The 26,596-nt window shown below is 43.7% G+C and overlaps 1 protein-coding gene across 2 annotated transcripts; it reads right to left on the bottom strand.

Moving 5' to 3' along the window:
- Positions 1-327: 327 nt before the first annotated feature.
- On the bottom strand, positions 328-13,720 carry LOC123755843 (large ribosomal subunit protein eL30-like). 2 transcript variants are annotated; one of them, XR_011222936.1, is made up of 5 exons: positions 13,582-13,720; positions 8,139-8,284; positions 4,118-4,291; positions 1,539-1,596; positions 328-376 (listed from the first exon to the last, which is right to left on the bottom strand). XR_011222936.1 is itself a non-coding variant. In XM_069305459.1 (4 exons), the coding sequence occupies exons 1-3, from the start codon at positions 13,600-13,602 to the stop codon at positions 4,123-4,125; spliced, it is 336 nt and encodes a 111-aa protein (XP_069161560.1). In that variant the 5' UTR covers positions 13,603-13,720; the 3' UTR covers positions 328-376; positions 4,118-4,122. The 2 variants fall into 2 exon arrangements, 1 of the variants encoding a protein (XP_069161560.1); XM_069305459.1 differs by lacking the exon at positions 1,539-1,596.
- Between the last annotated feature and the right edge of the window lie 12,876 nt (positions 13,721-26,596).

The following is a 26,596-nucleotide window of genomic DNA, read 5'->3' as shown; positions in this document are numbered from 1 at the left end:
CATGGGATAAAAAAATATTTTTCATGCTAAAACAAATTGATACAATATTATACCCTCGCCTGGCCTTTATATCGACAGATTTGTATGCATCCCTGATAAATAAAGTCTATAGGCAAAAGTTAACAATTTCATTCTCACCAGACTTTACCATATAACATTCATTATGTTCATCATCCTCCAGATTCTCTCCGAATTCATGAAAGGTAAATTATGAGGTATGAAATTAGTAATACTGAAACTGCATGAAACAGACTTCACAAAACATGTAAGTCAGTGCTTCAAAATACAAAAGAGTACACTCCAGAGGGGTATTTAAATGCTTTTAGAAACGATTGTCAATTTTATTCTGAACCGACATTGAGATTTCCGTTGTAACCTGAAAAGAACAAAAAAGTAATTAGATTTTTTGTAATTAAACTTCTTAGCATTAGGCTAAACTTCACAACCTACAAATTGCAAGTTTTAACCTTGTCCAATACAACCATTCCTGCCTAAAATTAAAGTGAATTTGAATGCAAAGTATTTTTCCAAGTAAAGCAACCACATATGCTTCATAATTAAGTACTCTTAAAATTCCAGACGAATGGAATTAAGTAATTATTTTAAGCCATTAGAGCAAATGCTCCTCTCACATCTACCATATTAGGACCAGTAATGTACACACAAGACTGTCTAGCTTGTCCATATGGAGGAAAATTCACATTTTAAAACAAAAGAGAAAAACACCACAGCTCCCAACTGACTTGTGAAATGCATTTAACGGTCAACAAATACTTTTGTGGGCCTCTATGTAAAAGTATAAAACTGAGCATTAGCACATCTATCTACTATACTCAAATCTATCTACATCACTACCAACATTGTTGATAGTGATGTGGGTATACTCCACACGATGGGATGGGTGTGATCAGGATGGGAAGGGGGGACGTGTGATGTTCACAAACATCAAACTATCACAAACTATGGGCTTAACTATTAAAGTATTAAATCAATTTCCAAAATAGTTACTATGATTCAACGTTACACGCCCATCTATTACTAGAACACAATAATAATCGTACATGAAATGAAAATTTAGGAAAGTTCCAAAAATGTCAACACCCTGGTTGGGAGCTGCCAGTATACAATGTAACATTTCTGTAAGTCCGGGTTTTGGCACAGACATTCCAATGGTGGAATGCTGCTTCCTAAGGACTAAATGTTCTCTTGCCCCCTCAACTGGCACCATTAGACAGCATAATGAAGTCATGGCGTGGCAGAGGGGGCGGGACACCAGGTCTAAACAGGAGAAATACATGATGGCTCCCAATTGTTGCAAACGTGTACACCATACATTAAAAATAAGTTAATATACAATAGGCAGTTACAAAAACAAATTTACAATGCTCATAAGTAACAAGTTTAAAAAACAACTTACAGATATTGAACAAAATACCCAAGAGTTGCTATAGGCTCTTCATTTAAGCAATAACCATTGTTCTAAGACATTTTAAAACTCGATATTAAGTTTAACATTAACAAATCCCTTTTGGGAATACTTAGGTAATGTTGTCGACTGCAAATTTGTCACACAATGATTCATCCACGTCAGTGCTCCTGGAAATAGTTTGTGGGATGGATAGTGATGGATATTAGATATGTTGGACGAGTGACTAAGATGAGGGGCTAAGGAACGGGACGAGTCAATAAACGTAAGCGCTAGAGTTCGGGAATGGGTGAAGAAGGAAGGAAGGAAGGAAGCAAGCAAGCATGCAGCACTAGTGCTACTACTAGTAGTAGTACTAGTACTACTACTAGTAGTAGTACTAGTACTACTACTAGTAGTAGTACTAGTACTACTACTACTAGTAGTAGTAATAGTACTAGTAGTAGTAGTACTACTACTACTAGTAGTAGTACTACTACTACTACTAGTAGTAGTACTACTACTAGTAGTAGTACTAGTAGTAGTGTGCCTGAGAATCTTTACCAAAAGGGTATACAAGGGTGAAATGTATCATAGGAAAGGTATAGTAAATAGATCATCAGTGCTGGAAAAGGATGAGGACGAGTTTTTAAGCTTTAACGGGAAAGGGTTCATACTGTTTTCACCCCCCAAATGTGGAGCCTCCAAGAGGTAATAAGGCATCACAGACGGAGCTAACGGGGAGCCTGCAAGAGGTAATAAGGCATCACAGACGGAGCTAACGGGGAGCCTGCAAGAGGTAATAAGGCATCACAGATGGAGCTAACGGGGAGCCTCCAAGAGGTAATAAGGCATCACAGACGGAGCTAACGGGGAGCCTCCAAGAGGTAATAAGGCATCACAGACGGAGCTAACGGGGAGCCTCCAAGAGGTAATAAGGCATCACAGACGGAGCTAACGGGGAGCCTGCAAGAGGTAATAAGGCATCACAGACGGAGCTAACGGGGAGCCTGCAAGAGGTAATAAGGCATCACAGACGGAGCTAACGGGGAGCCTCCAAGAGGTAATAAAGCATCACAGACGGAGCTAACGGGGAGCCTCCAAGAGGTAATAAGGCATCACAGACGGAGCTAACGGGGAGCCTCCAAGAGGTAATAAAGCATCACAGACGGAGCTAACGGGGAGCCTCCAAGAGGTAATAAGGCATCACAGACGGAGCTAACGGGGAGCCTCCAAGAGGTAATAAGGCATCACAGATGGAGCTAACGGGGAGCCTCCAAGAGGTAATAAGGCATCACAGACGGAGCTAACGGGGAGCCTCCAAGAGGTAATAAGGCATCACAGACGGAGCTAACGGGGAGCCTCCAAGAGGTAATAAGGCATCACAGACGGAGCTAACGGGGAGCCTCCAAGAGGTAATAAGGCATCACAGACGGAGCTAACGGGGAGCCTCCAAGAGGTAATAAGGCATCACAGATGGAGCTAACGGGGAGCCTCCAAGAGGTAATAAGGCATCACAGATGGAGCTAACGGGGAGCCTGCAAGAGGTAATAAGGCATCACAGACGGAGCTAACGGGGAGCCTCCAAGAGGTAATAAGGCATCACAGACGGAGCTAACGGGGAGCCTCCAAGAGGTAATAAGGCATCACAGATGTAACTAATGACTCATTATCAGACCTATCTGATGGGACATTTTGCATCTAGGCACGTTCTCATTTTTATTGGCCAATAAATAATTAGGCAAATGGGTTACTTGGGTTATTTCCTTGGAACCATAATTTGGCTAAAAGTATGAAATACAAAACAAAATTAAATACATTTATTATTATTCAGAAGCAATAAGTATGATGAACCAATTTTTGGTGCAATATAACTTCTGTACTTTCCTTATACTATTAAAATGGCAGCCAGTAAATATCAGAATATAAGTGTTTTGTGAAACTACTTGTGTAACGAACATTATTAACAACTTTACATGGTAACCTTCACACCGAAACTGAATGTGATGTAACCTTCAGTAGTTTCAAAGCATTAGAGGACAAGAGTACTGGGAAGACAGGACACCATGGGGGCCTCGTAGCCTGGTGGATAGCGCGCAGGACTCGTGATTCTGTGGCGTGGGTTCGATTCCCGCACGAGGCAGAAGCAAATGGGCAAAGTTTCTTTCACCCTGAATGCCCCTGTTACCTAGCAGTAAATAGGTACCTGGGTGTTAGTCAGCTGTCACGGGCTGCTTCCTGGGGGTGGAGGCCTGGTCGAGGACCGGGCCGCGGGGACACTAAAGCCCCGAAATCATCTCAAGATAACCTCAAGATAACCACAAGCAAAGCTCTCATCCTGTGACTACACCTGCTCAACTGTTGCTATGGGAATAGTTGACAGTTGGGAAAGGTTTGGTTCACTATATTAAGCTTTCTTTTGCTTGCAGCAAAACTGATGCCTGGCACTGCTGAGCAGCCATCACTATCAACTCTAACAGCTCACAGCAGATTCAGTTTTGGCCCAATACATAGTAATTTTGTGGGGCTATATGTAAAGGTAAAAAACTGAGCATTACCCATTCTTATCTATTTGAAACTAAGGAATGCATTTAACAATTACCGAAACCATTAAATGTATTATGGAGGAAAATTTTATTTCTTTGCCCACAACCTCTTAAATGTATTCAACATCATAACCTCTTAAACTCCAGACAAAACAAAGCATCTTACCTAGTTTATTCTGTTGGCATTGTGCGAATGATGTCAGAATCTCCGGGGTCAGTAATAGCAAGGGAACACACTCGGAAGTATTTACCACAGGCAGTTCCCAGTTCTATATTATTGCCAGAGTAGTGATGAACGCCCGTCTTGGCCAACATGGCATAGTACTCTATCTCAGACTTCCTGCAAGATGAACACATTTACACCTACATAACAATTACGGCTCAAATGTGTGTGTGTGCACTCGTGCATGTGCAGGTTTGTGCGTCTGAAATACCGCACAAGCATTCCAATTAGTGTAGAGGCTTTGTGTGCACTCGTGCATGGGCAGGTTTGTGCGTCTGAAATACGGCACAAGCATTCCAATTAGTGTAGAGGCTTGCTTCCTACAGACTGTGTGTTCTTGCCCATCTCCTGGCATCAGATTGCAATAATGTCAACTGATGGGGCTGAGAGGGCATTAAACATTAAAATTTATTACAAAGTACTTAGTGAAATTTATTATCAACTATTGCAGTACCTTCAAAAGGTAAAACACCAACTGAAAATCCAACAGGAATACTATAGTTTGATAAATACTAGTAACATCCCTATACAGGAATAAACATTAATCAGCCCAAGTTGGGCCACGCATAATTACATGTGAAATATAATAAAATATAATGTGAAATTATAGATGACAAAGTGGCATGCAAAATAACATTTACAACCCCCTCACCAGTACAAGTAATTATCGAAGGCACAAAGCCTGGAAGAATATTTAGCACTGGAAAAGAACGGTAAAAAAATCCTGGGTATCACTAAGATGCTAACAAGAAAGCAAAGGTCATCATCAGTCACCAAGGATTCTTGAGGTTATCTTGAGATGATTTCAAGGCTTTTTAGTGTCCCCGCGGCCCGGTCCTCGACCAGGCCTCCACCCCCAGGAAGCAGCCCGTGACAGCTGACTAACACCCAGGTACCTATTTTACTGCTAGGTAACAGGGGCATAGGGTGAAAAACTCTGCCCATTGTTTCTCGCCGGCGCCCGGGATCGAACCCGGGTCCACAGGATCACAAGTCCAGTGTGCTGTCCGCTCGGCCAACCGGCTTTGGTTATCCAATGATAACCAAAGATGAGAGATGAGGCGGCACAACAGCAACAGAGCAGCTCCCCCCCCCACCACCTGTTGTAGCAAGGCCACAGTTAACACCTTATCCACCTGAGGATTCATTAGCATATCTCAGAAGAAGGATAATCTACTTCAATGCACAAAACTGTGTAACATCAGGCTGAAGTCAAAGCTAGAGCAGGAGAAAAACAGCAATGAGGGATGAGCAATATAAAGAAATAACTGCACAACTACACAAATTAGGATTAGACAAACCAATTAACACTAAGCAGTACAGTATATTTATGCAAAGTATCACCGTGCCTTCACACAGACTACACTGAAGCTAGTGTTCCTGAACTTCAGAAATTAGTCCAAAATACAAATATTTATTTTTAATACCAAACCAACTATCAAAATCGCATCTACTCATTAAACTGTATGCTAGAATTGCCTAACTTTTTTCTAATTTAAATAATATTGTATGGATCTGAAACTTGGGTCTAATCTGAATTATCTACTGTAGGGCCTCATTAATACAAACAACTATTAAAGATACCCATCAATATCCCCATACATGAAGTAATTACAGTAATGTGATGAGAAAATCACTGTACTCCATAAATTCAGTCTGGCCTCATAGAACAACTCCCAAGATCCTCTCCAGGTAAGAAGATCCTCCTGCCATGGTTCCCTTTCACCACCTTCCTTTTTCTGTAAGGATGCCTCCATCGCAAGAATATCTCTTGGTCCATGTTGGCAATACTTGGTTCAACATTCAGTGAAATTAGGATGGGGAGCATAGGTATATCAAGCAAAGATGGCTGGGTTGAGGTGGGGGCAGGAGGGGATGCAGGTAGACCGACAATCTGGAGTGGGAGGAGGCCTCGAGATGGGCAGTCACGGAAATAGGGGAAGGACTTTAGTGCACTTTGTGGACAGCGTGGAGTACACTTTATCAAAGACAGCCAACTTTGTCAAAATGATATCAACCAGCGTCATGGAGAATCGAAGGCAATGTTAACCTCGATAGCGGGGTCAGTCGACTCTGCCACAGAGACGAGAGCTAAAAGGTGGAAAGCTGGGAATGAACCAATGCCTTCTGACCTGCTGGAGGAGGAAAATGGAGCCAGCTATACACTTCTGACCAAGATGCTGGGGAGCCAGTAACAACTGGACTGTATGACAGCTGTCACAGTATCAGCAGGTGAGCAAGGATGAAAATGGACAACAGGAAGTCAACAGGGAGGAGCATAGACATTGGCTGGAAGAGCAGCTTTTATGGAGGGGCAAAAAGACACAGGAGAAGGGTTAAGAAGGGAAAGCCACAGGGGACAAGAAGGAGGAAAGTGGAGAAAGGACACCAAACTGAACAGCAGAAGACTGGAAAGAAGGGTGGAGACACGTGGCAGTAAACCACGAAGACTTGAGTTCTGAACAGATTAGTGGAAGATGAGAAGCTGGTGGAGATGTTGGGGCATAAGACCAGAAAACGCTTGTGGAATTGAGAGGTGGTAAAGAGTGGGCAGGCGAACTGTAATGCAATATACAACCATAAGTCATGTTTGAGAAAAAAAACTCGGCAAACCTGGTGTCTTGCCTCAGGGAAATAGCATCGCGATGTTTTAAATTGAGGATGGCTTAAAATTTAGAGTGCAATGTGAGGGAGAAAGCAGGATGGGCATCATTACACCCATGCAGCAAGTCTGCAGAGAAGAGCACTCAATCTTGTCATTTGACAAATACAACGATAACAAAAAGCTGGACATTGGCGAGGCATTATAAATCTAACGAACCAAGCACTATCAACAGCAAAACCAAATTACACACTACGATCTTTGTGAATACAACAATATACTGCCCCAGCCATCATGGAACAGGTTGGTAAGTTGCAGTGGGCATATGGGCCCCTAAGCAAGGTGCTTCACCCCCACCACCTCCCTGGCTATATACCCGACCGCAATAACACCTTTTAACTATTCAAACGCTGCCTTTGATAATCTTAACAAGAGCCAACAAAATGCACCTCTTTGTGTTGGGCTAACTAAAACTATAAAATGAACTTTGGATTTGGAGTTAGTTTTTCCAACTTCCTTCAAATAAAGAAAAACATGAGAAAATGATTCATGCAACTCTTTGACCTCACCCTTTGTCTTGTACAATAATGTATTATACACGATTCTGAAATAATTACCTATAATTACCGTTAGCCAACTGGACAATAAAATGGAACGTATTTAATATCTAGCTTGACCAAAATCTTGTTATTCAAGAAATCTCAAGAATTTGAGAATTTATAAACGTCAATTTAATCACCATACCTAGGTCTGAATCAATCTTTTAACGTACTTGTGCATTCAAATTTCCAAACCCTGTGCAATGAAGGCTCAACTCTAGACGTCATGAAATATTTACATTCAGTTCATGCCACCTACAATCTCCGTTTACAAGTGCATTTGCCAAGCCAAACATCCAAAACCATCAGCAACAAAGTCAATTTTGCCTTACATTACATCAAGTTTAGAGTAATTTTGATCAAGCCCTGAATATACTTCCCTGTCACTGCAATGCAAGCGTTTACAGCTACATTAAAAATGCACATCAACACACACAGCTCAAGAGTTCATAACTTAGGTTATACATACACAGGGTAACTTACTGTTATATGTCACAGAAGAGATAATGAGACTCCATAAACCATCACACTGACAACATTTCTCCCAAAATACCAACACAAGTCAATATGGGAAGGCATTTTGGCAAGAAGTGAAGCTCACCTTGAACAAGGGTTAAGTCAACATTCTAAAATTAACATTTTTATCAAGTTTATCCCTTGTCCAAATTCCATCTTGTGTGACACCAACAAGCAGAGTACAAATTGGTGCCACTTTGACCAAGATGGTTGGCCATCCATGTGAGGGTTTACTTCTCGGTCTCACCTGAGAGATGGAGTGTTGTTGCCCAGAATCACCAGCTTGGCTTTTCCAGCTCGAAGACACTTTAGGGTCTGACGGTAGCCCAGTACGTACTTGCCAGACTTCATCACAAGAGCCAACCGAGAGTTAATGCTCTCGATGGCCTTTTTCTGAAAAGATCACACTAATATTAGATACATTACTGGTAACAGCATAGAATAGTGGCACCCCAACAAATTTGTACTCGAGGCAGACTGCTTTTAGAGTTACCCGGTTTCAACAAAACTAACAAGCCACCTGTTAAATACTGAAGGAACAAGTGGATGGCTGAAGACATGTTTGGTGTAGTTGGATTTAGGAAGTACAGTGTTGAATGTAATCTGGAGTGCAGGGTATTGTTAAATTTTGATTCCAAATACAGTACTGGGAATCTGGCGGCAGTGCGACCTGTTCATGAGGCAGTAGTAGCGAGCGTTAATTTCAGCCACTTGTATAGCATAAGGCTAAGCACAAAACTTGTGTAATACATTAAGACGATTTAGATAGGCTTCAAAATGGACTAAAGATTGGCAGATGTCGTTTCATTCTGAACAAAAAAAATTCCGATCTTGGGTACTAATAAGTTCACATATCAGCTGGACACATCTAATATGGTAAGTAAACGCAAAAAATTACCCAAATGACTACGAAGGAATCTTGAGCCAAAGAATTAATGCAAATGTGTGGAATACTGAGATTCATTTTTAATCTTTATCAATGCCTAATATAGTCTTGTTGCCTTATCTTTGTCTTGTTAAGCTCCATTTACATTATGAGGCCTCACATTTTGGTCTCTACAGTACAGATTATTTCACTAACGCATATAAGGACTAACTTTACTCTTCCTTATTAAGATTAAAATTTCTTACTTTACATTCTCTATGGACAGTAATTGGCAATATGATTTAAGTATATAAATGGACAGATGAAAGTAAATAGCAGTGGTTATAAATAAGGTTATAATAAGTTATTTATTTTATAAATAAAAAAAATCTAAACAATTGATAGAAGAAAAGATTCAAAGACTTGGATAAATATTAGTATGGAAAAATTCTGATGATGACAATTATTGGGTAAGGGGGCATAATTTGAAAAAAATATTAAAAATATGTAAAAATGTATTAAAAACGTTAAACAAATCTCCAACTTATTGGCTCAGTGTCCTGAAACTTTCGCCAAAATATTTTCAGAAATTTATTTTAGATGAATATTAAAAAAAAAATTGAACATTTTGTTAAGGAGAACAGCCCCTATTAATGGCCTAAAATTTTTGGGTATAATAGTGGAAAGTCCTGGGCATGGGAGGTCGGTCGGCCGGTCTTGGAGCGAGACGTGAACCCAGCGATGGGTGATGTAAAAAGGGATTTCAATGTAGATTAAAAATACAACTCAAAAATATTCTAAGCAAACCACAGGAACATATTTCAAGTTTACATTAAACAAGTTATTTTCAAGACATTAACAAGTTATATTTTAAATATACATCGAAATGCCTTTTTAATTGCCCATCGCTGGGTTCACATCTAGCTCTAAGATCAGCCCAATCCCCATACCTAGGACTTAATATATTTCACCCAAAAAATTTCTTAGGCCATTAAAATCAGGTTTTCAAAAAAAAATCCTACAAATCTATTCCATTCTAAGGCAAGTCTGATTTCTTTGTGATCACTGTTCCCTCACTCCCTATTTCGATGGCATTAATTTGAGTTTCCCTGTTAGTTAACAGTCTAAAATATTACTTTTACGCGTTGTTTCCCTAAAGGTTGCTTAAGGCGCAATCGTCAATTAAATCTAGAAAATCTACTTCATTAATCCCCGTCAATTAAGCAAGTTTATGCCACTAAAATTAAAGTGAATCATTCAATCTCATTTACATATAAAATTACATATGAATGAGATTGGGTAGATAAAATAGGAGCTGCCGTGCATGAACCTTGTGCAGCTACTTCAATTCTTATATAATATTCTAATTTTTGTAATTCAACAATTTTCTAACATTAAACCTCAAACATATGTAGTTACATGCCCATTTTATATACTAGTACAAAATAGTTTACATGAAGTACATGAAATTAACATTTTGAAAAATTACCAAAAAGTGCAGTACCCTGGTTGAATGCTACCAATATATAAAATAATTCTGTAAGTCCGAGTTTTGGCACAGACATTCCAATGGTGGAATGCTGCTTCCTAAGGACTAAATGTTCTCTTGCCCCCTCAACTGGCACCATTAGACAGCATAATGAAGTCATGGCGTGGCAGAGGGGGCGTGGCAGAGGGGGCGGGACACCAGGTATAAACACGAGAAATATACACCACGACGCCCAATTGTTGCAAACATGAACATGCACTATGTATTAATAATATTAAACTGTCGATATAATTTAAATTTACGATGCTCATAGGAAACTTGTTTAAAAGGATTAAGATATTGTATGAAAGATACAATGGTTGCTACGGGCATATACACCTCTACAAGCAATAAGGTTATTTAAAGTTATTGCTTAAATATATAAGGTTATTTAAGCAATAACCACTGTTGTAAGGAATTTTAAGATTTGATCATTAAAAGTTAAAACTGATAAATCAGGGGCCCTTATTGGAAATATTTAATCTTGTAGCAGCCAACAAGATTTGTGAAGAGTAAATACTGCCCAAATAAATATGGAAGGGTCCGTCTAATTACCACAAGCTACCACAAACTACACAAACTTCAGAAAGCTTCCTGGCAATATGTTAGTAATGAATAAATATGATATATTAAGTTAGGCTGACCTAACCAAACCTAACCTAACCGAAGCTTGGATCGTCGACTTGATTTGGCGTCACCAGCTTTTTATTTTCGTCTAATTTCTTTATAAAAAGATACTTTTTCAGATTAAAATTATGTTTTTTCGTGTTGTACATTCAGCACCAACATTATAATGAGTAAATATATCATATTTATTCATTACTAACGTATTGCCAGGAAGCTTTCTGAAGTTTGTGGTAGCTTGTGGTAATTAGACGGACCGATATGGAAAACTGTTATACAACGCATTACAACATTAATTATGTAACCACACTTCAGTGCTTTTGGAAATAGCCAAGTATGGAAAGCAACCGCGAAGAGATGTGGGATGACAAGTTGTGCTGCTAAGGATCGAGGCGAAAAAAATGTGGCACTAAGGAAGAGGACGAGTAAATAAGATGTGGCGCTAATGAACGGGACGAGTGGACAATTTTCTGCCAAGACCGTCTTGTTACAGAAGCAATCGTTCTAGGGATAAAGAATGAAAGTTGTGCTAACCATTGAAGACAAGTTACACGTGATTATACAATATAAAAATGGCATAATTATACATCATTCATCTTACAAAGATGAATGTAAGATTATCTTTGAGCATTGCCAATGATTTGGTGTAGGGACTAGTACCATCTTTGGTACAAGGAAGAAAAGATGATTACTTGAAATACATAGCTACTAGCGAGTATGGGACTATGCACTAGTAGAATAGAACCAGTGAAGAGCAGAGGTGCCATAGGCACAATCAGAGAACACTGTATAAACATCAGAGGTCCGGTTGTTCAACGTCCTCCCAGCAAGCATAAGAAATATTCCCGGAGCAACAGTGGACATTTTCAAGAGGAAACTAGATTTATTCCTCCAAGGAGTGCCGGACCAACCGGGCTGTGGTGGGTATGTGGGCCTGCGGGCCGCTCCAAGCAACAGCCTGGTGGACCAAACTCTCACAAGTCGAGCCTGGCCTCGGGCCGGGCTTGGGGAGTAGAAGAACTCCCAGAACCCCATCAACCAGGTATATGTGGGCCTGCGGGCCGCTCCAAGCAACAGCCTGGTGGACCAAACTCTCACAAGTCAAGCCTGGCCTCGGGCCGGGCTTGGGCAGTAGAACAACTCCCAGAACCCCATCAACCAGACTACCTTGAGGTTACCTTGAGGTGCTTCCGGAGCTTAGTCCCCCCCCCCCCCCCCCCCCGCGGCCTGGTCGTCAACCAGGCCTCCTGGTTGCTGGACTGATCAACCAGGCTGTTAGACGCGGCTGCTCGCAGCCTGACGTACGAGTCACAGCCTGGTTGATCAGGTATCCTAATACCTCAATAAGACATACAAAAACTCTGAAGACGGCAAAATTAGACAAAGCTACATACAAGTGGTTCGCACAGCATCGCACAGGTTGTGAGTCCACGGACAAGGAACCAAATGCTGCAAGAAGGTTTTCATCCAGCTTTGGAATACTGAATTTCAGGGCAAGTGATTGATGGATTTCAAGTTTAAAGTGAGCTACAATATTGTGAAGTTATTAATACTCCGCAGTCCCTATGGCAAAGTTATAAAACACTCGCCTCATGTTTTGCAAGTAATTTTGTCCTTGTTTCATATTCAGTTTTTTTGGTTTTTTTTTGTGCCAGGGAAGATTAAGTTGGTGCCAATCCATAATTGTAGCCTCTGTTTACCCAACAGTAAAATGGGTAACTGATGAAAAATGTAATGTAGTGTATGGGTAATTGGTTATTAACCGAATTGGCAGGTCGTATTCCCGGGAAATATAATAATTAAGGACGTGGCTTGAAATGCAATGCGTGCTAGTGGCTGTACAAGAATTTATGAACTCATTGTATATATAAATAAATAAAAAAAAAAACTGAAAATTTGGATGCTTAGCTATGACAACCAGTGATGCTTCAGCGGCTGGCATATTTATCTGGCAAGTGGTCAACAGTCCAGGTACTCACCTAATTGTTTTTTTAAGTGGACAGGTATTGTTTTTTTAAGGTAAGTGGACAGTATTGAATTTTCATAAACCTGATGTTACATTTGTTGCTAATAAAATCTAACCAAACCGTCCTAGACTTAAAACATTAACGCTAAGGTTTTAAGGTTCCTCCATACATATGAGCCCAACGAGGTCTAGGAATGTTCAAGTTTCCGGCTGCCGCCCACCCGGGGCCGGCTGCTCCCGCTGCACGTGGCCGGCTCCCGCCCGCCCGGGGCCGGCTGCTCCCGCTGCACGTGGCCGGCTGCTCCCGCTGCACGTGGCCGGCTGCCGCCCTCCCGGGGCCGGCTCCCGCCCGCCCGGGGCCGGCTGCCGCCCACCCGGGGCCGGCTGCTCCCGCTGCACGTGGCCGGCTCCCGCCCGCCCGGGGCCGGCTGCCGCCCGCCCGGGGCCGGCTGCCGCCCACCCGGGGCCGGCTGCTCCCGCTGCACGTGGCCGGCTCCCGCCCGCCCGGGGCCGGCTGCTCCCGCTGCACGTGGCCGGCTGCTCCCACTGCACGTGGCCGGCTGCCGCCCGCCCGGGGCCGGCTGCCGCCCTCCCGGGGCCGGCTGCCGCCCGCCCGGGGCCGGCTGCTAACCAACAAATGCTCTTAAAACAGGCAATACTGCAGAGTAACAAGAGTAGATAAAGAGGTCAACAGGTCATTAACTCACAGACTTCTTAGTAGGCGCCATGGCTGGGTGTGTGGCGGAGGAGAGTAGTGTGGGGAGAGTGGCAGCAGCAGCAGCAGCAGCAGATGCTCACTCCGGCCCGACAACAACACAAAGAGACGGAACCAACGTGGCCGCCGCCGCCAACAACAACGCTCACTCGGAAAATATCTCACCCCCAATATTACCTCACTCTCCCCCTTATAACAACTACACTCTCAATAAATAATTTATAATATATTGAATAGTACTAATCATCCAATTATTTTATAATAGGAGTAAATGACAGCAAATTTCAAAGCAAAATATTTCAAAACATTTCAGATTTCCATATAATCTGTTTTCACAATTCGGAGTTAGTATAACACAATATTAAAAATATTTTAATTACTACAATTTATAATGTAGTAATTAAACTACAGGCAGCTACTGAATAATAATAATGAATGTGGAATCCTGGAACCAAAATGCAGAGTTTCGGAGAAGCCAAATTACATAGTGGGGCCTGACGGCTGAGTGGCCTGCGCTCGGGGTTCGTTCGTAGTCCATATATACGTCTCTCCATATATACAGTCTCTCCTGTGGTACCTTGTCAAAAGCTTTAGCAAAGTCCATATATATATATATATATATATATATATATATATATATATATATATATATATATATATATATATATATATATATATATATATATCCATATCCATATCCATCCAAAGTTCATATATATATATATATATATATATATATATATATATATATATATATATATATATATATATATATATATATATATATATATATATATATATATATATATATATATTAGTATATTTTGGTAGCAGTCTTTCCTGTAGACATATATTATTAAATATGACCGAAAAAGTAAGATTAATAATTCTAACACGAATTTTCTCAATCTTTCTTACATTACGCTTCACTGTTGGAGGTAAATCAAAAATCACTTCTCCAAAATTCATTTTTATTTCTAGTCTGACGCGACACGGGCGCGTTTCGTAAAACTTATTACATTTTCAAAGACTTCACAAATACACAACTGATTAGAACTTACGTATCTCTGATTTTATATCTACATTTGAGTGAGGTGGGAGGGGTGATGTGGCATTAACACAAGACAGAACAAGAGGGGATATTAATAGGGTATTAAAAGTATCAACACAAGACAGAACAGAAACAATGGGTATTGAATAGAAGTGTTTGTAGAAAGCCTATTGGTCCATATTTCTTGATGCTTCTATATTGGAGCGGAGTCTTGAGGTGGGTAGAATATAGTTGTGCAATAATTGGCTGTTGATTGCTGGTGTTGACTTCTTGATGTGTAGTGCCTCGCAAACGTCAAGCCGCCTGCTATCGCTGTATCTATCGATGATTTCTGTGTTGTTTACTAGGATTTCTCTGGCGATGGTTTGGTTATGGGAAGAGATTATATGTTCCTTAATGGAGCCCTGTTGCTTATGCATCGTACATGAACTTACCCTACAGAGTTCTTCGTCGTACCTGTCTGGGCAGTTGCTGTTGGCATTTAGGCACATTCCTATGTTTGTTTCCTTAGTGTAGACTGCAGTGTGGAAACCTCCGCTCCTTTCCATGACTGTTACATCTAGAAAGGGCAGCTTCCCATCCTTTTCCATCTCGTAAGTGAAACGCAGCACGGAACTCTGCTCAAATGCCTCCTTCAGCTCCTGCAGATGTCTGACATCAGGTACCTGTGTAAAAATGTCGTCAACATACCTGCAGTATATGGACGGTTTCAAGTTCATGTACGATGCATAAGCAACAGGGCTCCATTAAGGAACATATAATCTCTTCCCACAACCAAACCATCGCCAGAGAAATCCTAGTAAACAACACAGAAATCATCGATAGATACAGCGATAGCAGGCGGCTTGACGTTTGCGAGGCACTACACATCAAGAAGTCAACACCAGCAATCAACAGCCAATTATTGCACAACTATATATATATATATATATATATATATATATATATATATATATATATATATATATATATGGACTTTGCTAAAGCTTTTGACAAGGTACCCCAGGAGAGACTGGCAAGGACATTACAGGCACACGGAATAAATGGGAGACTTCTGGAATGGATAAAACAATGGTTAAAACATAGCAAACAAAGGGTCGTGCTGAATGGGAATGAATATGACTGGGACAATGTCAGTTGCTTAATTTAGAAACTGTACTTGTGGTCGATCTCTAATACAGTGATGATGTGACGATGTATATTGAATTTTGTAACAGCTCGTCAAGATTGTAACTTGCTTAGCTAAATGAATTGTGGGGTTCAGTCCCTGAGCCCATTATGTGCCTCTCTAACCCCTTTCCACTACCGCCCACAAGAGGGGTATGGGGTGCATAATAAAATAACTAAACTAACTTGAGATCACTTGCCATCCTTGCCTAACCTTAAACGTTTCCTACAAAGTTGTAACAGAACCCATGAGCACCACACCAGAAATAAATACAGTTTTGATATTCCAAGAGTACGACTTAATCAAACCAGAAATGCTCTACAAATCAAGGGACCCAGAATGTGGAATGACCTTCCCAACCATGTCAAAGGCTGTACCTCTCTCAACCAGTTTAAGACTTAATATCTAGTTAGACTTAATATCGAACATATTCAAAGATTGTTAGAAAATAAAGGTACCGAGTGATATCTGGGGCCAAACTTTGTTTTTGTTTTAATTGCTGGTTTGTGTTGAGTAATTAGAGGACGTGGATGATTTTGTATAGTAGAACCCCTAATCTCAGATACCTTAATTGAGATAAGGATAGATGAGAGAGTAATATATTATATCTAATCTATCTTGAGGTTATCTATTTTGAGTTGATTTCGGGGCTTTTTTTTTTAGTGTCCCCGCGGCCCGGTCCTTGACCAGGCCTCCACCCCCAGGAAGCAGCCCGTGACAGCTGACTAACTCCAGAGCAGGGGGAGGTACATTATATCTAATTTCAGAAGGAATCCCAACCGCTTACATTTTTTAGCTATATTTAGAATGTGACCCTGGAAATTCCGCTTGTTATCGATGAGAACACCAAAGAATTTGCCATCTACTCTATTACTAATTTGGATATTGTTTATTCTTAGATTAATCTCATTTTAGGATTTATTACCAAACAAAATATAGAAAGTTTTGTCAATGTTAAGGGTGAGTTTGTTGGCAGTTAGCCAGTGATGGACTTTATTTAGTTCAGTATTTACTGTGGCATTTAGAGCAAGGGGGTCAGGACTGGAGTAAATGAAGGTTGTGTCGTCAGCAAATAGAATTGGTTTGAGGTGTTGGGAGGCATTTGGAAGGTCATTAATGTAGATGAGAAAGAGGAGAGGGCCAAGTATGCTGCCCTGAGGAACACCAATGTTGATGGGTAGGGTGGGAGAAATTGTATTATTCACAGAAACATATTGGAGCCTGTCAGTAAGGTAGGATTTGAGGTATTGTAGGGAGTGTCCTCTGACTCCATAATGATGTAATTTAAGAAGAAGGTTTTGGTGGTTGACAGTGTCAAAAGCCTTACGCAGGTCCACAAATAACCCAACAGGGAACTCATTTTTATGAAGAGCTGCGTGAATCAAGTTAATCATACTAATAAGTGCATCGTTGGTGCTTTTTTGGGGTCTGAAGCCATATTGGCAAGAGCTAAGCATATTGTGTTATCTTCTTCTTGAGGTTATCTTGAGATGATTTCGGGGCTTTAGTGTCCCCGCGGCCCGGTCCTCGACCAGGCCTCCACCCCCAGGAAGCAGCCCGTGACAGCTGATTAACACCCAGGTACCTATTTTACTGCTAGGTAACAGGGGCATAGGGTGAAAGAAGCACTGCTCATTGTTTCTCGCCGGCGCCCGGGATCGAACCCGGGACCACAGGATCACAAGTACAGTGTGCTGTCCGCTCGGCCGACCGGCTCCCTCCTGTTTGGCAAGATAGGAGTAAAGCTGCTCAATTTTTCAAGTATTTCGGACAAGGTTGGCAGGATTGTTTTGGACTGTATTTTTTTTTTTTTTGAGATATATAGAAGAGTTGTTACATTCTTGTACAGCCACTAGTACGCGTAGCGTTTCGGGCAAGTCCTTAATCCTATGGTCCCTGGAATACGATCCCCTGCCGCGAAGAATCGTTTTTTCATCCAAGTACACATTTTACTGTTGCGTTAAACAGAGGCTACAGTTAAGGAATTGCGCCCAGTAAATCCTCCCCGGCCAGGATACGAACCCATGACATAGCGCTCGCGGAACGCCAGGCGAGTGTCTTACCACTACACCACGGAGACTGTGGTGTAGTGGTGTTGTTGACGTCAGTGAGATCACCACATTTATAGACTGGGGTTACTCTCTTTTTTTTTAGAATTCCCAACATTGATTTATGATTTTATTTTTTAGAAAAACTCAACAATGATTGTATCTAGGGGCCTCGTAGCCTGGTGGATAGCGCGCAGGGCTCGTAATTCTGTGGCGCGGGTTCGATTCCCGCACGAGGCAGAAACAAATGGGCAAAGTTTCTTTCACCCTGAATGCCCCTGTTACCTAACAGTAAATAGGTACCTGGGAGTTAGTCAGCTGTCACGGGCTGCTTCCTGGGGGTGGAGGCCTGGTCGAGGACCGGGCCGCGGGGACACTAAAGCCCCGAAATCATCTCAAGATAACCTCAAGATATATCCATGCTTCTAGTGCTAAAATTATGGTCTTCAGTTTTATATGTACTCTGTGTAATCTTTCATATAGAATAGGGTAGCAGCACATTGCTGTGTATACCTATGACTGTTAAATAATAAAAGAAAATAAAAACACATTCCGCCTCCACAGTGAGCCAGATGAAGAGTCCTCTAGGTCTAGGGAGCCGGTCGGCCGAGCGGACAGCACGCTGGACTTGTGATCCTGTGGTCCTGGGTTCGATCCCAGGCGCCGGTGAGAAACAATGGGCAGAGTTTCTTTCACCCTATGCCCCTGTTACCTAGCAGTAAATAGGTACCTGGGTATTAGTCAGCTGTCACGGGCTGCTTCCTGGGGGTGGAGGCCTGGTTGAGGACCGGGCCGCGGGGACACTAAAAAAAAGCCCCGAAATCATCTCAAGATAACCTCTAGTGCATTATCCTCATTTATTACGAGTATTGGTGTCTTATTCAAGATTGTCTTTGATCCTAATGTCTGGGAAATAGTGCTACATGTTTTGTTGACCCTTTATTTTATTGAATTTATTTTCAAAATAGTTTATTTTTGGATTTCTAATTATTTTGGACAATATTGTTGAGTACCTGCTAGAGTAAATTCAAAATGAAGGCATGAGGATAATCCCAGGGGCCAGATTCACGAAAGTACTTACGCAAGCACTTACGAACCTATACATCTTTTCTCAATCTTTGGCAGGTTTTGTTTACAATTATTAAACAAGTAATGAGCTCCGAAGCACCAGGAGGCTGTTTATAACAATAACAACAGTTGATTGGCAAGTTTTCATGCTTGTAAACTGTTTAATAAATGTAACCAAAGCCGTCAAAGATTGAGGAAAGATGTACACGTTCGTAAGTATTTGCGTAAGTGCTTTCGTGAATCTGGCCCCAGATGCACAAAAATCATCAACATTGAAAGGAGCTGAAACTTCCCTTCTGTATTTTTCTGAAACTTGTGTATAAGGTTGATGAGAGACCCAGCATCATCCTTACTACTTACACACAAACTGACTGGCGGTGTTTGTTGGCGGGAAACCAGCGGGCAGCCTATGTTGTTATAGATTAAGCTACTCGGAACAAGTTCCAAGTAGCACGGGCTATGGTGACCCCGTAGTGGACTTACCTGGCACAGGAGCGGGGCAAGTAGCACGGGCTATGGTGAGCCCGTAGTGGACTTACCTGGCACAGGAGCAGTGGTGGACCAGGCAACGTATAAGCAAGCTGGTTGAGTAGAAGTGTTGCCAATCTCATTATTCAAAATATTCCTATTGTATGCAACGTAGTAGCCAATGATATTCCATTATATATAATGGAATATATATTGGAATATAATATATATTCCATTATTTATTATCATGGAATATAATATAATACAGAAATTTCGGGGTATTTCTGTATCCTGAAATACAAGTGTCTTACACTCCCATCAGCAAAAAGTGCAAGGAAAGCCTAGCACTCCTGAAACCAACAACACTTAAATATTGCTCCTTTATAAATAACTTACGGCCTCACGGGTTTATTATTATTGTAGCGAGTAGATTATCCCAATAATATACTCGCTCCAAATATAGTGTTAATGTTCCTGTCAACCTTTGGAGATGAATGAGGTGAGGCGTTGCCCGGGCAACACGGTGAGATGCCCGAGCAATATAAGCAGCGGTGTAGCGAACATTAACTAGTCTACTTTCAAGTGTGGTCTAGAGCAGACACTTGCGAGATACTGTACCAACGCTAAGTGCGCTCAACTCACACCAACGTATCACCTGTGTACTTCTGTATATTCGACCAAATATATATATAGTATCTTAGTGTCTGTGTTTATTTGTCACCATACTTTACGTAACAATAGAACCGTTACATTGGTGACCCAGTGAGTGACAAAGAACACCTAGTCACAAACTAGATCTTCGTCATGGATTTATCTACCAGGTTTCCAGCATACAACGCAGATGAGCCAGAATTTTGGTTCATGCAGATGGAGGCTATTTTCGACCTTCACGAAATTTCGACTGAGAAAGCCCGATATGCCTGTACCCTGCCAACACTTACCTCGGAGGCTATACACACTGCCTCCGCTGTCATCACCGGACACCAGGACGTACACTGCATTGAAGGCCGCTCTTCTACAGGCAGCAATGAAACGCCGCATTCAACAAAGGGACCAACTCCTCACTGACAAAAGGTTAGTAGACAAAACACCAGCCCAGCTTCTGCGGCATATTCAGTATGTGATGCATACTGCAACTGGTCCAGCCCCCAGCGAGATTGTGAGATCACTGTGGATACAACTCTGTCCAAAACACATTCAATCGGCCCTATTCAGTATGGCTGACGACACCCCATTAGCCCAACTGGCTACACTGGCAGACCGGCTTCATACGACGTCTGATAACGCTACGCTGTCCCACCTCAGTGATACACAGCAGACTACAGACACCCAACAACTCGACGTCCTCCAGAACCGGCGTTTTTTCCACCCAGGGAAGACGTACCATGCGAATCCAGTATCAGTCTCTAAGCGACAGCGAGAACGTCGTGGAGAACTTTGTTCTTACCACCAGAAGTTCGGACACCAAGCCCGCAACTGTAGGGCTCCTTGTTCCTGGTCGGGAAACTACTTCGGCGGGGACTGTTAACGGCCAGTGACCCCGCCATTTCAAACACTACACTGCTCTACATATCTGACGTCATAACCAAACGCCGTTTCCTCGTTGACACAGGTGCAGCAGCTAGTGTGTTGCCTCCCCCACTGGTCAAACCAACCCGTACTCCTGGTTTGGACTTACGAGCCGCCAATGGTACGTCCGTCCGTACATATGGGACCCGCGCCCTGGTTCTCGAGTTCGCCTCTCTGGGTCGCCCTTCGTGGACTTTCCTCATAGCGGATGTGGAACAACCCATTCTTGGATGGGATTTCCTGCAACACCATCGACTTATGGTGGATCCCGCAGGTGCAGTACTTCGAGCCTCTCCTAGTACCTCACCACAAGTTAACATCGTCACCCCAGTCGCATCTACGGAACTTCAAGCACTCCTGGATGAATTCAAAGATGTGACCCAACCCGCCAGCCCTCGACCAGAGGTGCAACATACGATTACGCATCACATTACTACAACGGGAGCACCTACTTTCGCCAGACCACGCCGCCTGGCACCGGAACGACTGGCGGTAGCACGTGCTGAATTCAATAAGCTACAGGAGGCGGGAATAATCCGCCCTTCGAACAGTCCATGGGCTTCACCTCTCCATATGGTCCCGAAAACAGCCCCAGGGGAATGGCGCCCTTGCGGAGACTACAGGGCTCTCAACGTTCATACTCTGCCGGATCGCTACCCAATACCACACATCCAGGATTTCTCACAGGGATTGAGCAACGCAACCGTTTTTTCGAGAATTGACCTTGTGCGGGCATTTCACCAGATCCCTGTGGAACCGGCAGACATTCCGAAAACAGCGATCACAACACCTTTTGGACTGTTTGAATTCGTCCGGATGCCTTTTGGTCTACGGAATGCAGCCCAGACATTCCAACGCTTCATCGACCAAGTAATTAAGGACCTTCCTTTTTGCTACGCCTACATTGACGATCTGCTGGTGGCCAGTACATCACCAACAGAACATCTGCTACACCTCCGACTCCTTCTCACCCGTCTGCGCAACTTCGGCTTGCAGCTCAACTCCGAGAAGTGTATTTTCCATGTTCCAGAGCTGGATTTCTTGGGACACCGTGTGTCAGCAGCAGGGGTCCAACCACTAGAGAAGAAAATCGAGGCAATCAAGGAATTCCCGCGCCCATCTACTCCAAAGAAGTTGCAAGAATTTCTTGGTGTGGTGAATTTTTATCATCGATTCATCCCACATTGTTCGGACATCTTGCGACACTTATACGACCTCTTACATGGTCGGAAACTCACGTCCCGTCTTCCGTTGGAGTGGACTCCCCAGGCAGGGACAGCATTCACCGACATAAAAAACAAGCTGGCGGAATTCACCTTACTCGCACACCCAGTGTCTGACGCTCCCACCAATCTCTCTACCGACGCTTCAAACACAGCAATTGGTGCTGTACTACAACAGCTCGTTGAAGGAGAATGGCGCCCAATTGCATTCTTTTCAGCGCGCCTGTCACCCACTGAAGAGAAGTACAGCACTTTTGATAGGGAACTGCTCGCCATCTACTCAGCCATACAACATTTCCGGCACTTTCTCGAGGGGCTGAACTTCCACATCCTCACAGACCACAAACCTCTCACTTATGCGCTGGCGGCCAAGGGTGATGCTCACTCTCCTCGAGTAGCCAACCACCTGGGATTTATTTCCCAATTTACCTCGGATATCCGTCATGTCAAAGGAACTAATAATGTCATAGCCGATGCACTGTCTCGACCCACCATAAACCACGTCGTGACAAACCCAGCTCAGGTGGACTATTGTGTAATCAGTAAGGCCCAACGGGAAGACCCTGATCTGCAGCGATTACGAACATCTGACACAGCTCTCCGGTTCATCGAGATTCCCATGGAAGGTGGCGGTAGTATAATCTGTGACACCTCACGGACGGGAGCACTTAGGCCCTACATTCCTGCCCAGTTTCGCTGGAAAACGTTCTCAGTATTTCACTCCCTAGCACACCCAGGAGTACGCGCTTCCCAGAAACTACTAACGGAGCGTGTTGTATGGCCAGGAATCAATGCCGATGTTCGACGATGGACTCGCTCATGTCTCCAGTGCCAGCGAGCGAAAACACATCGTCACACAAAGAGCCCTCTTCAACAGTTTCCGTTACCTTCTGACCGTTTCGAGGTGGTGCATGTAGACATCGTTGGACCATTACCGTCGGCAAGAGGATATTCTTATCTACTCACCTGCATCGATCGATTCTCCAGATGGCCGGAAGCAATCCCATTAATCAACATCTCAGCTGAGTCAGTGGTCCAGGCTTTCCTCTCTGGATGGGTCGCCCGTTTTGGCAGCCCCTCTGTCATCATCACCGACCAAGGACGACAGTTCGAATCATATCTATGGAAGGAACTTATGGAATTCCTCGGCACCACACATAACCGAACCACAGCATACCACCCTGAGTCGAACGGAATGGTAGAACGCTTTCATAGACAACTAAAAGCTGCCCTAAGAGCTCAAGCACGCCCTGATGATTGGATCGACAACCTTCCATTAGTCTTGCTTGGCATCCGTTCGGCCACGAAGGAGGGCAGTGGATTCTCGGCAGCAGACTTAGTATACGGATCTAGCCTGCGGCTTCCGGGCGAATTCTTAACCCCAACGCCATTTATCACACCCCCAGACCCCACTTTTGTCCAGAAATTACGGGCGGCCATGACAAACATTCGGCCTACACCACCACGCCAACCGACAACTCGTGCTACATATGTGCCTCATGAGCTCCACACAACTGAACACGTGTTTGTAAGAGTCGACGCTGTTCAACGCCCTCTACAGTCACCTTACGAAGGACCATTTAAAGTGGTTTCTCGAACACCGAAGTTCTTCACCATTGAACGCCGAGGACAGCGGGTAAACATCTCCATCGATCGCCTTAAACCAGCACACTGTGACGCTGCCCCAGACATCCCTCCAGAGACACATCCGCCGACTACGCAGTTCACTTTTCGACCACAGTTACCAGCAGCACCGCCACCTACGACAACGGACGATCCTGTACGACCTCTCACCCTACAACCCCAGTTACCAGCCGCACCACAACCTGATCCTGCGACGACGGACGATCCTGTGCGACCTCCCACCCTACGACCCCAGTTAGATGACATCAGCGAAGAGGAGGAAGTTAACTTTGATGGTTATGTAACGCGAGCAGGGCGTACAATTCGCCGACCAGCTAAGTTCCTTGATCAAGTATTTTTCCTTTCATCCCCTGGGAGGGGGAGTTCTGTAGCGAGTAGATTATCCCAATAATATACTCGCTCCAAATATAGTGTTAATGTTCCTGTCAACCTTTGGAGATGAATGAGGTGAGGCGTTGCCCGGGCAACACGGTGAGATGCCCGAGCAATATAAGCAGCGGTGTAGCGAACATTAACTAGTCTACTTTCAAGTGTGGTCTAGAGCAGACACTTGCGAGATACTGTACCAACGCTAAGTGCGCTCAACTCACACCAACGTATCACCTGTGTACTTCTGTATATTCGACCAAATATATATATAGTATCTTAGTGTCTGTGTTTATTTGTCACCATACTTTACGTAACAATAGAACCGTTACATTATTAACTTCTTTATTGACAAAATTAATTACAATTTTGCCTAATCTGAGGATTTTGATAGTCTTATTAAAGTGAGGATAATGCTAGTATGTCACGCAGGACAGAGGGTCATACATAAGACAATAGGTCTAAACTGTAGGCTGAAGCACATATATATCATGGTTACAATCAATGTTTTAATGTATGGATATGTGAAAACAACTTTCTACTGTGCACTGCCACACAAGGGCAGGGATGAGTTCATAAGTGATGCATCTAAGAAGTAATATCAATAAAAATTGTTCTTCATTCTTTAAAATGGACAAGCAAATTTTGGGTAAATTGTTAGGATGTCGTCCAGAACACCTGAGTCAATAAAATAGTTACACAGTTGGTGGTACAAGAGGCCAGGAGGTCTAAAGTCCTTTACGGTTTCACATTCATCAATATAGTGTTCTAGTGAATGCATTAAAGGTTTATCACAGAGTTTACAATCTGAGTAGGCCTCACGGGTACTATGCTTACGCTGATGGGTCTGTACAAATGTCAACAGGTCGACTATGCTTACGCTGATGGGTCTGTACAAATGTCAACAGGTCGACTATGCTTACGCTGATGGGTCTGTACAAATGTCAACAGGTCGACTATGCTTACGCTGATGGGTCTGTACAAATGTCAACAGGGCACACTGCAGCAGCCTGTAGAATATATAAAGACAACATATACACACAGACCACAAGTGAGAGACTCCATAACTGGCTTAGCTCCACACATGCAGAATTAGCTGGGGCCAGATTCACGAAAGCACTTACGCAAACACTTATGAACCTGTACATCTTTTCTCAATCTTTGGCGGCTTTGTTTACAATTATTAAACAGTTAATGAGCTCCGAAGCACCAGGAGGCTGTTTATAACAATAACAACAGTTGATTGGCAAGTTTTCATGCTTGTCAACTGTTTAACAAATGTAAATAAAGCCGTCAAAGATTGAGGAAAGATGGACAGGTTCGTAAGTACTTGCGTAACTGCTTTGTGAATCCGGGTCCAGGAAATTAGGAATGACAGAAGAGCAGTTACTGACACACAATGGCCAGAAAGCATGAGTATAAAGATCTATGACATGTTTAGAACAGAGAACTATATGTACGGGCAGCATAAAACATATTGACAGTGTGACATTGTAATTGCCAAAATTAGGATGAGATATCGATATCTATGGCAGATGGCTGCAGGTAATGAATCCCCCAATGGTGAACATTCCGATTATAAACCATGTGAACAAGATCTGGGACATACTCTCCAATACTATAATTGTAATCTGGTTTATTTGGTTACAATTCCTTCTGGTGTTCTGTTGCATTTTCTGCTTTTTTTCGCAGGGATATTCCTGCGCGGGCCCTAAGCCTCTGGCTGGCCCACTGGGCGGGCCCTAAGCCTCTGGCTGGCCCACTGGGCGGGCCCTAAGCCTCTGGCTGGCCCACTGGGCGGGCCCAAAGCCTCTGGCTGGCCCACTGGGCGGGCCCTAAGTCTCTGGCTGGCCCACTGGGCGGGCCCTAAGCCTCTGGCTGGCCCACTGGGCGGGCCCAAAGCCTCTGGCTGGCCCACTGGGCGGGCCCTAAGCCTCTGGCTGGCCCACTGGGCGGGCCCTAAGCCTCTGGCTGGCCCACTGGGCGGGCCCTAAGCCTCTGGCTGGCCCACTGGGCGGGCCCTAAGTCTCTGGCTGGCCCACTGGGCGGGCCCTAAGCCTCTGGCTGGCCCACTGGGCGGGCCCTAAGCCTCTGGCTGGCCCACTGGGCGGGCCCTAAGCCTCTGGCTGGCCCACTGGGCGGGCCCTAAGTCTCTGGCTGGCCCACTGGGCGGGCCCTAAGCCTCTGGCTGGCCCACTGGGCGGGCCCTAAGCCTCTGGCTGGCCCACTGGGCGGGCCCTAAGCCTCTGGCTGGCCCACTGGGCGGGCCCTAAGCCTCTGGCTGGCCCACTGGGCGGGCCCTAAGCCTCTGGCTGGCCCACTGGGCGGGCCCTAAGCCTCTGGCTGGCCCACTGGGCGGGCCCTAAGCCTCTGGCTGGCCCACTGGGCGGGCCCTAAGCCTC

This window comes from Procambarus clarkii, chromosome 55, assembly GCF_040958095.1.
Source record: "Procambarus clarkii isolate CNS0578487 chromosome 55, FALCON_Pclarkii_2.0, whole genome shotgun sequence".
NCBI lineage: Eukaryota > Metazoa > Arthropoda > Malacostraca > Decapoda > Cambaridae > Procambarus > Procambarus clarkii.
Note: the sequence above shows the minus strand (reverse complement) of the source record. Positions and strands in the feature narration are given on the sequence as shown.